The sequence below is a fragment of the Physeter macrocephalus genome, chromosome 2 (assembly GCF_002837175.3).
Source record: "Physeter macrocephalus isolate SW-GA chromosome 2, ASM283717v5, whole genome shotgun sequence".
Classification (NCBI taxonomy): domain Eukaryota; kingdom Metazoa; phylum Chordata; class Mammalia; order Artiodactyla; family Physeteridae; genus Physeter; species Physeter macrocephalus.
This window is the reverse complement of record NC_041215.1, coordinates 120,791,285-120,804,804: the sequence shown is the minus strand read 5'-3', so window position 1 is coordinate 120,804,804 and position 13,520 is coordinate 120,791,285. Positions and strand designations below refer to the sequence as shown.

Sequence of the window (13,520 nt, the reverse complement as noted above, 5' to 3'; positions counted from 1 at the left end):
CCCTTGCTGTGGACCATTTCTCTCGTCTCTTCAGCCCTGCATGTAGGCAGAATTGAGATGGAAGACACTTGGCACATAAGTACCTGACTTTACCAACAGGCCTTCCCTGGGTTATGCCTGAAACAGTGACTTTTTCTTCCTCTCTGAGATTCTGCCTGTTTTCTTCTCTTCTCCATAGCTGCCTCCGTTCACATTTCCAATCAGGCTTTTGCTGTTTTCCCACCAGCTTGAATGGGGAATGTACTTTTCATCTCATCTTTTCCTTTCTGTGTTCTGAATTAAGCACAAGGCCGATCTTTCTTATAGCCCTTCTTAACCCCCTTCTCAGATGATTCCATGGGTTTCCAGGCTAGATAATGAAAAGAATTAAAGGCACCCTCAGGTGACCTCAGGTTTTCTATAGAGCCACTCAGGGAATCCCTCAATGTATTTTGTGCAGAACTGCAAATTCCTCTTGGGCTGGGTGACCATAGCTGCTGTTGGGTCACTGAAATATTGTTATTTTGTGGCTTTTCAGCCAGCCATTCTCAGGCTCTGGCTTCTCTGATTTCGCATTGAACTTGGCTTCTGCCTCTCCAGCTTTCCCTCTGTGCGCCTCACATTCAGTCTTTCCTGGAACCAAGCAGGATGCTTGGTCACGGTCCAAAGCAGAGTTCTCATGCCAGATCTCCTCCAGTACTCCTTATTTGTCCCATATGTTTGATTTTGGTGACTCGGTCAATGCCTGGACCAGTCTTTTGTGGCTCAGTCTGGCAGCAGAGCCAAGAGACATGGTATGTGGTTACTAACGTAGAAAGAACTGCCTCTGACCACTCAGTCCTGGGGCTGAGGGGGCCAGGCACACACACAGACTAGTGCAAACTCTTTTATCAAAATCTATTTTTGGAGGTAATATATGCACCTCTTCATTCCCTTTCATTGTGCCCCCCTCCCCTGCTGCCTTCCCGATCCATGAAGATACCTAGTTGAGGAAACAAAGAAATCATCCAATTTCAGCCTCCCTACCCACAATGCAATTTCGAGTGTGAAATTTTCATTATGGAGGAATCCTTAGGTTTCGGTTATCCGATCTGCTGCGGGAGTCTGTAGCACCAGAGTGGTGAGGTCCAGATCAGAGACAATGGCTCATGTCCTAAAGATGAACTTCTGTTCCCCCGTGGGCAACAGTCCAGGGGATTGCATGCTCCAAGGAAGCAGAAACAAGTAAGCTTTGGACCAGGATGCTGAAGTTTGTATTCTCCAGTAGCTGATTTTGTCATTCTTGTATGAAGAGATCCTCTCTTTCCTTCTCTCCATTCCTGCTGCCTAAGTTATAACCAGCACACCTTCCCTTACCCCTTTGGTAACAAGCATTTTGCAGATGCTACCCCAGGGAACTTAGGGGTGGCAGGGAAGCTACCAGTGGCAGCCGCTTACAACTCACTTTCCTCCTCACACAATAACATGGGGCTGAAACCTGATGCACATTTCTGATTTTAGGTGGAGTGTTATTCCGGCGGAATAAAACTCAGAAGAGTGTTTGTAAATTAAGAGCATGATGTCATGGCATTTCTTTTTTTTTTTTTTTATTTTATTTTATTTTTTATTTTATTTTATTTTTTTGCGGTATGCGGGCCTCTCGCTGTTGTGGCCTCTCCCGTTGCGGAGCTCAGGCTCCGAACGCGCAGACCCAGCAGCCATGGCTCACGGGCCCAGCCGCTCCGCGGCATGTGGGATCCTCCCGGACCGGGGCGCGAACCCGGTTCCCCTGCATTTTATTTTTTATTTTATTTTATTTTATTTTTTTGCAGTATGCGGGCCTCTCGCTGTTGTGGCCTCTCCCGTTGCGGAGCTCAGGCTCCGAACGCGCAGGCTCAGCGGCCGTGGCTCACGGGCCCAGCCGCTCCGCGGCATGTGGGATCTTCCCGGACCGGGGCACAGAACCCGTGTCCCCTGCATCGGCAGGCGGATTCTCAACCACTGTGCCACCAGGGAAGCCCTCATGGCATTTCTTTGAGGAACATAATTTCATTCATGGTAACATGAAATTATGCAGTAGCAAGCCCTGTATATTATATTACTTTCTAAGGACAATTATTTTTGAAATGGCATTGCATGCCTTTTTAATAAAGATAATAATTCTTTAAGAGGTGAATTTGAAATTTGAACTTTAAAGAGTCCTTAGATTTAATTTTTAAAACAATGTTTAGCTCTTTAATCCTTCTGGAATTTAATGTGTGTGGTGTAAGGGAAGGAACTTAGTTTTTTTCAGATGGACAGCTAGCTGTCCCAAAACTATTGAACAACTCACTTTTTTTTTATACCATTAAAATCAATTTTATCATGGATAGTTAAAAAAAAAATCCCCATGTAATCTTGGTTGTTTCTGTCAATATTTGTCTATCTCTTTGTCAGTATCATGCTGCTTTGGTTACTGTGGCTTTATAGGCATTTTGTTATCTGGTAGGGCAAGTCCCCTCTAAGTGCCTCTTATTCTTTTTTTCCCTCAAAGTTTCTTGGCAGTGCTCATGTTTAGTCTTCCAGAGGAATTTAAGAATTAACTTGTCAAGTTCCAAAATCTTCCCATTGAAATTCTGATGGAAATTGCATTAAATTGACATCATTATAATACTGAATCTTCTCATCAGGAACATGTTATCTTTCAATTACTTAGGTCATTTCTAATGTCCTTAAAGTTCTCCAGTTTTCTTCATATATATACATATGGCATATTTCTCAAAATGTTCTAGGTTCTCTCTTTTTCTGTTATGGTGAACGGATAATTTTTTTCCCTTTCAGACTTTAAGTTTTTGCAAAGGTTTTGCTTTAGTCCAGGTCCTTATGGTAGCACTTTACAGAAATACACTCAAACTAACTTAGGGGAAAAAAAAGGGGGTGGGGTGGGAAGAATTCTTTGGAAGGTGGCCAAGGCCTCCCCTGCAGGCCAAGGGCAGAAAGGGGAGTGGGCCTCACACAGGGCTGGAAAAAAGAACTGCTTGGTCTCTTCTTGTTGCTTCTCTCAGGACATGGTTTCCTCTCCCTCTGTAGTTCAGCTTTCTTTGCTGCTCTTTGTCCCCCTTTTACATTCAAGGGGATGCAGAACAAATATGGCTATAGGGGCTACCCACATGAATGGTGAAAAACGATGTGGGCTGGAGAGGCACCCCTGAAATTGATTTCAAAGCACTACAATGTCAGAAACATCAAAAGAATCTGTCTCTTCTGGTCTAAAAAGGATAGAATTGGCAGGAACAGTATGGGAGAACCCACCCTGCCGGGTTCCAGGCGATTGATAAACAGGGACTGACAATCATCACCCTTATGGGATTAATAACTCAACAAAAATATGTTGAAACCTACTGTAGAGCACAGGAAATTCTACTCAATGCTCTGTGGTGACCTAAATGAGAAGGAAATCCAAAAAAGAGGGGATATATGTACAGGTATAGCTGACTCACTTTGCTGTACAGGGTAAACTAACACAATATTGTAAAGCAACTATACTCCAATTTAAAAATATATATATATCTCGAGGTCCTACTTTCACTTCATATTTGTATACTGCTCCGCTGATCATGACGTGCTTCCTCTTAGTCCCTTTCACTGCCTTTTAGGCTTTGGGCTCAGACCGCACAAAGTATGCCATAGTCGTCAAACTGTGTGCTTTAGTGGCATAACTTGCCATTTCAAATAATTTGTCTTCAGAAAAGAAGATCCTTCAAATTTTGCAACTTGGGATAAAGATGACTATGACCTTATTCCTACTCTCAACTGGCTTATGATTCATTTTGAAAATAAATCAGAAAATTGGGCACTACATTAAAAAAACCCAACCAACCAAACAAACAAACCTTCCTTGAAAACAAGAAATTCTGTGAAGAGACATTATTCTTAATCTAATTCTGCAGTCGACGTCTGTTATTTGACCGGGAGCCAGGTGAAAGCTACAAGGGGAACTTGGCAGTCTCAGCAATATCGGTTACTAATTGAACGACCTTCTCAAGTAACCTAAGCTTTGTGAATCCGTTTTCTCATTTTCAAACCCGAAACAATAACAACTTTTAAATTCAGGTGTTAGAAAACAAAGTAACCAACAACAACAACAACAAATACAAAGGACGAGGTGCACGTGGAGGGCTAACAATCGCAAATGAGAGAGTCCGATATCGATGAAGGAAAAAAGAAAAGCGAGTCTGGAGCGAGATTAAGTAAAAACTGTCAAAGAAACCCCAGAAATGGCACCTCCGCCAGCTCCAGGTCTTTCACACAGATGTCAAAAAAAGTCCCTCCATGGCGGACACGCTCTCCTTTAATTGAAAAAGGAGTGCTCACTTTGGACGAGTCTTTTCCTTACTAACAGAAAATTCCTTTTCTCTAAACTTTGCTTCCCCGCCCAGTCTGCAAACAAGGAGTCAGATTTTCCTCACTGGCTCGGAGGAGCACCGCCGGGCCCAGCGGGCGTCTCAGGACGTGCGGAGACCACAGCTGGGCGCGGTCGACGGAGGCCCAACTTGCAGCAGTGGTCTGGGCTCAAGCAGCTGCCACCGCAGAAGGCCCGCCCTCCACAGAACCAGCGGGCACCGCCCCCCATCCGACACTTTCGCACGACTTAGGGAGTGGTTTCCGGCAGCGGAGGCCTGCTTTACGGCCGTCCCTCCCGCGCGCCTTTCTTCCGGGGCGGGACTTCCTGTCCATTATTGATAGACGCCGGGCTGCAGAGCTGGTGGCTGGATTATACAGGAAGGTCAGTCTGGCTGGCCAGACCTTATGCTCCTCGAAAGGGCACCAAGGAGGAGCTCTTACTCGCTCTCTTTTTTGTTTTTTTTTCTCTCCGCGAGGCCTCGGTTTGCGCGGACGTCTTGGCCTTTTGGCACTACCACCCACCTGAAGCTCTTCCGCTTCCTCTTTGCTCAGGCTCCGCCCCCAGCGTTCTGTGGCCATGACTACCGCCCCGCGGGACTCCCTGGTGTGGAAGCTCGCTGGGCTGCTGCGTGAGTCCGGTGAGTAGACTTCCGGTTGGGCTGGGGCGAGATGGGGTGCTTCCTACCTTCCAGAGACACGCCCCCTAAGAGTCATGGGGTTACAGCTTTTTAGGGTCACGAGGGTTTGGGTGTCGAAGAATTCATTTCTTTACTCTTCTGCGGTTTGTTCGTTCTGTTGTCCTTTGTCTTTGACAGTCTAGACCTTAGCCATCCTTCGAGGCCAAACTCCAGTGCCCCTTCCTTCATGCGTTCTCTGATACTCTGAGGGAAGTGATGGTTACTTGGTCGTAAGCCCCTCGAGACCAAGGACTGGTCATAATCATCGTTCTGTGGCAAAGCACTAAGTTTAGCATAATTAAAAGCACGGGATTTGAAGTCAGACCCACCTGGGTTGGAATCCCAACTCTGTCAAATTTGACCAAATTGTTTAAGTTTTCTGAGCCTTAGTTTTCCTCACCAGCAGAACGGCATAATGATTGTACTTATCTCAAAGGTTGCTATGGGGATTAATTTTAATTCACATAAAGCATTTAGAGCAACGATTGCATATACAGTAAGTGCTCAAAATTGGTAGTAATTATTATAATTTCTTTCCTCGGAGCCTGGACACAGTGGAGCCATAGTCGTTGTTCAGTAATGGATGGCATTAGTTGTGGTAGAACACGTCCTGGCTTTGAGATCAGATGGACAACTTCCTACCAGCTGTATGATCTCAATCGAGATTCTTCTTTGAAGTCCAATTTCCTTATTTGTAAGAGAGTGTTAACAGTGCTTCTTAGGAGATTCTGATGACATTTAAATGAAGTAACGTATGTCTGGCACATATTACTCAACGTTAGCTGCCTTGCATCACTCTGCACTCCTATTGATGGTACCTGTGGAATCTCTATAGCATTTTTACTTTCTGGCTTGTAGTATTAACTGTGCACATGTCTTATCTCCACTTGTAGACTGGGAGGCTCTTTGAGGGTGGGGAGAGTCCTTGAACCTTGTCTGTATCTATCCTCAGTGTTCAGTACACAGAAAATCCTTCATACAAGGTTGTAGGATTTGATAATTTATTCAGCAGAAATCTGACTTGGTTCCAGGGGTTAGGGCTGATGGTGTGTGTGTGTGCGTGCACACACGTGCACGTGCAGGGACACAAGAGACTAAAGAGGTAGCAGGAGGGAGAGTGTTGCAGTGTTGGAATAGATTTATTTGTATCTTGATTGTAGTGGTGGTTACAGGAATCTACATGTAGCAAAATAGCATAGATCTGTATATACACATTGTACCAATGCCAATTTCCTGGTTTTGATATTGTACTCCATATAAAATATAACCATTGGGGATTACAGTTTAAAGGTATGAGGGACCTGTCTGTACTCTTTCTGCAAAATCCTTCTAGTCCATCCTTATTTCTTCCAAAAACTTAAAAAAAATTCTCTTTGCCTACCTTGTAGTTGTACTTTTTTAGTTGCAGTAATGAATACCAAAGATGCCCTCAAGGATGAGAGTCTCATTGGAGAAAGCAGTTTTAACATGGAGAGCAATAACAATACCGTAGTGCTGTAGAGCGGTTATTTCCATGACATGCATTTTAGTGTTGTTTGAAAGTTTCTGTAAGTGTGCATGTTACTTTTGCAATCAGAAAAAAAATACAGATAAAGCAATCAACTTTAATGTAAAATGAGTGATTATGGGGAAAAGTTCAGCAGTGTTGTGTGTTGAGGAAGCTTCCTGGAGAGAAGGTACATCTCAATCTGGGCAGAGTGGAAGGGGGTGTGTCAGAAAATGAGGAAGCTGGGAACCAAGTCGACTGTATTTCCAGCACTGTGAGTAGGCCGGGCTCTTTTGACCAGAAGGTGAAGGAAAATTTAGAAAAGTTGGAGTCTTGTAGCGAAGCAGTCTGCTATATCAGGCTGAAAAGTTAGGAGTTTTTGAAGGTAGAGGAGAGTCGTTGAAGACCTTTGAGCAAGGAAGAGGTAAAAAATTTGATCCTGTCGTGGAGGATCGACAATGCGAGTTGGAGTGGGTGTATCCTGGGGTCACAAGTCTTAGAATAAAAGGAAAGAGCCTTATGTGCTCCTCCTGTCTGCCCCTCTCCCTGCAGGAGATGTGGTCCTGTCTGGCCGTAGCACCCTGAGCCTGCTCACTGCCACACTGCAGCAGCTGAACCACGTATTTGAGCTGCACCTGGGGCCATGGGGCCCTGGCCAGACAGGCTTTGTGGCTCTGCCTTCCCACCCCGCCGACTCCCCCGTCATCCTCCAGCTTCAGTTCCTCTTCGATGTGCTGCAGAAAACGCTTTCACTCAAGGTTCTGGGGTGGGAATGGGGTAGGATATACAAAAAGCCCAAAAGAGCAGTGGAGGCGGGGCTGGGGGTACGGCATGAGGGCACGAAGTCTGCAGGGCCCAGATTCAGATGAGGTGAGAGCTGTGCTTGGCCGTGCTAGGGAAGAGAGGCCAAGGAAAGGGACATGTCCTGGACCTCAGTGACCTGAGTGCTTTTTTTTTTTAGCTGGTCCATGTCCCAGGTCTTGGCCTCCCAGGGCCCATCAAAATCTTTCCATTCAAGTCCCTTCGGCAGCTGGAGGTATGGGGTGTTGGGGGATGTCGGTGCACAAAACCCAGCTTGAGCAGCCATTTGGGATGGGGAAGGAGATGTGGCCTCTTTTGGTGGGGTGTGGGGGGCAGACCTGAGTGTGCTGGTTGCTCTGCAGTGATGTGCCACCCACTGTCTTCCACTTAATGCTGCCCTGAACCATAGGTGGCTTCGTCATCTTTTCCTGCCTCCCTGTTGGGAGGTGGGGATGAGACCTCTGTCTTCTGTGAAGTTCAGTCTTCTTCCCTCCCTCCCTTCCCTTGCCCCAGCTCCGAGGTGTCCCCCTCCACTGCCTCCATGGCCTCCGTGCCATCTATTCCCAGCTGGAGACCCTGATTTGCAGTAGGAGCCTCCAGGCATTAGAGGTGAGGAGGGTGAGGGGTGAACGTGGACGCCTTGTCCTGAGGGACGTGGAGGACCAAGCTCTGGGGTTCCCCCTTCTCTGCAGCCTTCCCTGCCTCCTGCCTCCCACCTCCCCCTGGACCCAGTGTCCCTGCTCCCTCTGCGGTGTTCCCGCAGCACTCTGTGCCTGTCCATGTGTTTACAGTCACACCTGGCATGTTGTATGCAGTATCCTCATGTCTGCCTCCCCGCCCTGCCCGCAGTGAACTCCTTGGGGACAGGGCCCTGGGCTTTCCTTAAGTCTTCATCTCCAGACCGAGCTCCGTGTATAAAGAGTGAATGAACGGCCGGCTCTGATAGAGCGTGGTCTTGGCATGGTAGGGAGGGGAGAGTGGAGGTAACAGCACCTGCCTGCCTGCGCAGGAGCTCCTTTCAGCCTGCGGTGGTGACCTCTGCTCCGCCCTGCCCTGGCTGGCTCTGCTCTCTGCCGACTTCAGCTGCAACACTCTGACTGCCTTAGACAGCTCCCTGGTGGGTGAGCCTCAGAAGGGGCTTCGGGGAACTGGGGAGCGACAGGGATGGGTCCTTAGGGAGGAGGGCCAGTTGGCTGCCTGGGGGCGTCCCATTTTCCACTTCCTTTTCCCATCCCTGCTCAGCGTCTCTTGTCAGCTCTGCGCTTCTTGAACCTGAGCCACAATCAGGTCCAGGACTGTGAGGGTTTCCTAATGGTGAGTAGGAACAGCCTGGCTGGGCGGGTGCCACTGGGGCCTCTGATTGTTCTGCTCTGACCCTCTCTCCTGGACTCCTTTTGCTCCCACCCTGACCTTGACCCCGCCCCCAGGCCCCTGACCCCCTCGGAGCCACATTCTGGGAGGTGGTACTGTTTGGAGGCACAGATTCCAGCATAAGACAAAGCAGTGTTCAAATCTCAACTCCTATCCCTGTGTGATTTGGGACAAATTAGTTTCTCAGTCTTTTTATCTGTAAAGTGTACATCCTAGGAGTACCTACTTTTATAGTATTAAAATGATTGTGAACGGTATCTGATGTTACTTAGCCCAGTGCCTAGCTCAGAAAAGGGTAGCTTTCGAGGTGAGGATGAAGAACACTTCTCCCATGTCTCCCTGTCAGAGATAAAGCTGGATACTAGTTAAAATGGTAATAAACTATTTGTGATATTTAATTAGTAGTAAAACTATTTTAACCAGTAATAAGCTATTCAGCGTGAACTGAACTCAAGTTTGATTTGTGTGTCGGTGGGCGTTTTCAACGGAGAGTGAGCTAGTGGGAAGGGGGACGATGCGGGGCTTGAGCAGATTCTTTCCTTGACCAAACTCTGGACGGGTTCCTCTGAAGTCAGGGAAGTGGAAATTTACGAAAAGCAGGAAACGGGCATTGGTCTGTGTGAAGCCTGTCTGGTTTGCTAACTGGCACTTTTCGAAGTCCCACGGAGGCCGGGAGACCTGGGCCCTATCTTCAGGCGTTGGCTGGAGCAAACTAAATCCTTCTGGCAGCCTTGAGTTTTTCTGGGCAGCAGTGTAAGGGGGCTGGAGTTGTCATTCTGGAGCTATCAGAAACTGGTAGATTTATGCAAGCCTTAATGTGGGGGGAGGTGGGGGGGGGATGAAGTCGTTTGTGCTGACAGTCTGCAGTCTTTATAGGCCAAGGTTGAGACCTAGTCGAGAAGAGGGTTCAGAGGAGCCTGACTAGAGTTTGGCCAAGGAGAGAATCTTCCTCACCCCCACCCCCTCCCAGGACTTGTCTGAGCTCTGCCATCTGGACCTCTCCTATAACCATCTGCGTCTGGTGCCGAGAATGGGACCCTCGGGGGCTGCTCTGGGGACCCTGATACTGCGAGGCAATGAGCTCCAGAGCCTGCACGGTGAGTGGGGGAGATGGGGCGGCCAGGCTGTAGGGGAGGGCAGGGCAGACGTGGAGGGGAACGGCGGCAGTGTGAGGCTCAGGGCGGCCTGGGACCCGCGTGCCCCCAGAGCCTCTCATGCGGCCTTCGGGCAGGTCTGAGGTGCCCAGGCTGGCCTTTCTGCTGTGCGCCCCCCCTCCCCCCACCCCCTCCCCCCTTGCTCACCCGCATGCCCCTCCTCCCCTCTCACCCATGCCCCAGGCCTGGAGCAGCTGCGGAACCTGCGGCACCTGGATGTGGCCTACAACCTGCTGGAAAGACACAGGGAGCTGTCGCCGCTGTGGCTGCTGGCTGAGCTCCGCAAGGTGAGGACCCAGGAGCTAGCTTTGCGCCCCTCCTTCCTTCCCTCCCTCCCCCCCATGCCGAGTTGCTCAGCATCCCTCCTCACACGGGGGCGCCCAAGGCCTGCCTCAGCCTCCTCTTCCTGTCCCCAGCTCTGCCTGGAGGGGAACCCTTTGTGGTTCCACCCTGAGCACCGAGCGGCCACCGCCCGGTGCTTGTCACCCCGTGCCAGGGACGCTGCTGCTGGGGTGAGTGGTCTTCCCGCGTCTGCCCTGCCTTCCCTTTCCTGCCCAGGCCTCCCCAGCCCCTGCACCCTCTTGCCTCTCCACCCCCATCCCTAGGCTAGGGACCAAGGCCTCGGACCCCCTGCGTATCATGCTGTTCCCCCTCGCCGACCCTGCTGGTGCTTACAGGGCTAGGAGGACCCCCAGCCCTGGCTTGGGGCTCCCCAGGGCGTGTGCTCCCCACCGACACTTCCCTCCCCTTTTATCTTCACTCAGTTCCTTCTTGATGGGAAGGCCTTGTCACTGACTGATTTCCAGGTTCGTGTGGTGGGAATGATGGCGGGTTTGATTTGGGAGGATGTGAAGGGAGGGCACTGGCTGATGGAAATAGAGGGCTGTGCAGGAGGGGGCCGCCTGCTCAGCTGGCAAGCGGGTCCCGTCTCTCAGCGAGCTCGGGCGGGACAGAGGTGCTCCCTGGCTCCGACCTCTTTCTCCTTCCTGTTGCCCCACGCCAGACCTCCCCAGCCTCAGGCCTTGGCCCCATGGCCCCACCTCTGCCCTGGCCGGTGGGGAGCACCACGGAAACCTCCGGCTGCGCTGACTTGAGTGACAGCCCCTCGTCGGGGGGCGTTGTGGCCCAGCCCCCGGTTCGTAAGGTTAAGGTAAACGGTGTCCTAGGCTGCCTCGTGCCCGGGGTTGGGTGCCTCAATGGCGGCTCTGGTTAGCCGATGCACTGGGAGTAAGTAAGGGCTTATCCTTGCCTGTGGGTGGGTATTTTGGGCAGGTTGGGTGGCAGGCCCCTGGCTTTCATAGAATGTGGTCCTCTACCCAACCTCAGAGCCGAGTCCGTGTGAGGCGGGCGAGTATCTCGGAACCCAGTGATACGGACCCGGAGCCCCGGACTCTGGACCCCTCCCTGGCTGGTGAGTTAGCCCACCACCAGCCCCCCTGCTCCCGTCCAGTGCGCGCCAGTCTTCTGGCTGGGAGGACTTTTATTTTTGGTGGAGTGGAGCATTGTGAGGGGCCTTGTCGTCCTTCCTCTTTCCTTTTAGTCTGGGGAAAGGAGAAGAGACTGCTCCTGGGTAACACTTTCCAGAGGGTTTTTCAAGGAACACTGTTTTTGTTGGCTGTCAGAGGTCAGGTGATGAAAGGATTCCGTGGCCTGATCAGTCTGGGAAAAGCTGTGTTAAACGAGAGTTAAGTAGTTTCTTCAGGACGTCTCAGGACCTTAAATGTGCGGCTCGGTCTGTCCAGTCTCCCAAAGCGGCAGGTGCTGCGCGCTTCTGAGTCACACGTGACCGCAGTGTCCCACAGAAGGCGCTTTGGGACGTGCTCCCTCTGACCTGGCTCTCCCCTTGCCGTCGCACCCGCTTTTACTTCACCCCGAGGGGCTCGCTCCGAGGAGGCCGGGGCCGCCGGGGCCTGTGGCGGTCCGGGCTCGCTGAGCTGCGCTCCCCCGCCCGCCCAGGGTGGTTTGTGCAGCAGCATCGGGAGCTGGAGCTCATGAACAGCTTCCGGGACCGCTTTGGCCGTGACTGGCTGCAGTACAGGACTCACCTGGAGGCCTCCGGGACCCCTGCCCTCAGCACCCTGCCTCCGGACGCCCCGAGCCCAGAGACTGTGCGCGGCCCTCCGCCCCCTGAGAAGGAGTCTCCGCAGGAAGAGGCAGAGGAGGTCGGGGTGGAGCCGGAGCCTCGGGAGGAAGAGGAGGGAGAGGAGGGGGAGCAGGAGCGAAGCCAGGTGGAGGGTGAGCGCTCGGTGGCCGGCGGACGCTGGGGCCGGTGGGGGGGCGCGTCTGGGAGTTAGGAGACCCCAGGGGCGGGGTGACTGACCCCTTTGGGATGGAAGGCCACCCCACGGGGGGCAGAGTCTTGGCTGCCTGTCTCTCCTTACAGGGTCCCTGTCTTGGTCTCTCCTCAGTGGAGCTCTGCCGCCCCATGTTGGTGTGTCCCCTGGAGGGGCCCGAGGGCTTGCGGGGCAGGGAATGCTTTCTCTGGGTCACTGCTGGCCACCTGTTTGAGGTGGAGCTCCAAGCAGCTCGAACCCTGGAACGGCTTGAGCTCCAGAGTCTGGAGGCAGCTGAGATAGAGGCTGAGACCCAGACCCAGAGCGAGCCTGGGCCCGAGGTGAGCGGTGGAAGCTGGGGCTCTGGAAGCGGTGCTGGGCCTTTTTCGGGAGCCGACTCTGACAGTGTGGCGTCGGGTGCCAGGCACTGGGCGGCATGTTTCCCACACTCTCTCTCTGAGCTTAGAGCCTTGGAGGGGCGCTGAGCGGGGGAAGGTGGGCCCCAGGTGGCTTGGGAGGCTGGGCTGAGGAGCGGAGCTTCTGGGCTGGAGCATGGCGGTCAGCAAAAGCATTTTGATGGAATCCAGAGCTTTGTTTTCCTCCACGCTCTCAGTATAACCCTCATCCCTCCGACCCCCTCTTCCTGCGCAGGGCTCAGATCCATGCCCTGGGGGCCCCGTCCTCGTTCTCCGCTTCTCCTACATCTGCCCCGACCGGCAGTTGCGTCGCTATGTGGTGCTGGAGCCAGATGCCCAGGCGGCTGTCCAGGTGACGGGGCCTGGCGTGGGGCCCAGGAGGCTGCGGGAAGTTGGAAGCCCGAGGTCTGGGGTCCTGCTCACGGTGCTGTTTGGCCCGCCCTGTTTCAGGAGCTGCTGGCTGTGTTGACCCCAACAGCCACCTTGGGGAAGCGTCAGCTTGGGGAGGCGAGGGACCCACCCGGCGACAGACTCCAGTGTCTGCGCTGTGGCCACGAGTTCAAGCCAGAGGAGCCCAGGTCGGGACTGGACGGTGAGGAAGGCTGGAGGCCTCTGTTCCGGAAGACAGGTACCAGCCCTGCCCTTGACCTCCCTACCCAGGCGCCTCCTGCCGCTTCAGGGAAAATGGTTTTGAGGTGGGAGTGGGGAGGGGGAGCCCTAGGGCAGAAAGGAGCGGGGACCAACTTTTCTGCCTGGAAGAAAAATTAAAACCGTCTGCCTGCCGCATTTACGACAAAAGAAAGAAAGAAGAGAAGAAATTACATCCTTTTTTCCCCCTTAAAGTCAGGAAATACAGTCTAACTGCTTAAACATACCCATTAATTTTTCATAACTTGGAGCCTTTCCCTCCTTTTTTTTTTTTTTTTTTTTGCGGTATGCAGGCCTCTCACTGTTGTGGCCTCTCCCGTTGCGGTGCACAGGCTCCGGACGCGCAGGCTCAG

At 52.0% G+C, this 13,520-nt stretch overlaps 1 protein-coding gene across 4 annotated transcripts in view; it reads left to right on the top strand.

Moving 5' to 3' along the window:
* Nucleotides 1-4,659: 4,659 nt before the first annotated feature.
* Nucleotides 4,660-13,520, top strand: part of STK11IP (serine/threonine kinase 11 interacting protein) — a 14,621-nt gene continuing 5,760 nt past the window's right edge. For 3 of the 4 annotated variants that reach the window (XM_028482054.1, XM_028482051.1, XM_028482065.1), the window contains exons 1-17: nucleotides 4,660-4,723; nucleotides 4,894-4,979; nucleotides 7,057-7,262; nucleotides 7,466-7,540; nucleotides 7,819-7,914; nucleotides 8,315-8,422; nucleotides 8,548-8,619; nucleotides 9,647-9,773; nucleotides 10,014-10,117; nucleotides 10,247-10,342; nucleotides 10,595-10,636; nucleotides 10,834-10,980; nucleotides 11,157-11,241; nucleotides 11,787-12,065; nucleotides 12,239-12,444; nucleotides 12,755-12,871; nucleotides 12,970-13,147. In XM_028482054.1, the coding sequence (XP_028337855.1) occupies nucleotides 4,919-4,979; nucleotides 7,057-7,262; nucleotides 7,466-7,540; nucleotides 7,819-7,914; nucleotides 8,315-8,422; nucleotides 8,548-8,619; nucleotides 9,647-9,773; nucleotides 10,014-10,117; nucleotides 10,247-10,342; nucleotides 10,595-10,636; nucleotides 10,834-10,980; nucleotides 11,157-11,241; nucleotides 11,787-12,065; nucleotides 12,239-12,444; nucleotides 12,755-12,871; nucleotides 12,970-13,147 (1,999 nt within the window). In that variant the 5' untranslated portion in view covers nucleotides 4,660-4,723; nucleotides 4,894-4,918. The remainder of the gene's footprint in view (nucleotides 4,724-4,893; nucleotides 4,980-7,056; nucleotides 7,263-7,465; nucleotides 7,541-7,818; nucleotides 7,915-8,314; nucleotides 8,423-8,547; nucleotides 8,620-9,646; nucleotides 9,774-10,013; nucleotides 10,118-10,246; nucleotides 10,343-10,594; nucleotides 10,637-10,833; nucleotides 10,981-11,156; nucleotides 11,242-11,786; nucleotides 12,066-12,238; nucleotides 12,445-12,754; nucleotides 12,872-12,969; nucleotides 13,148-13,520) is intronic. The other variant, XM_028482060.1, reaches the window with a different exon arrangement.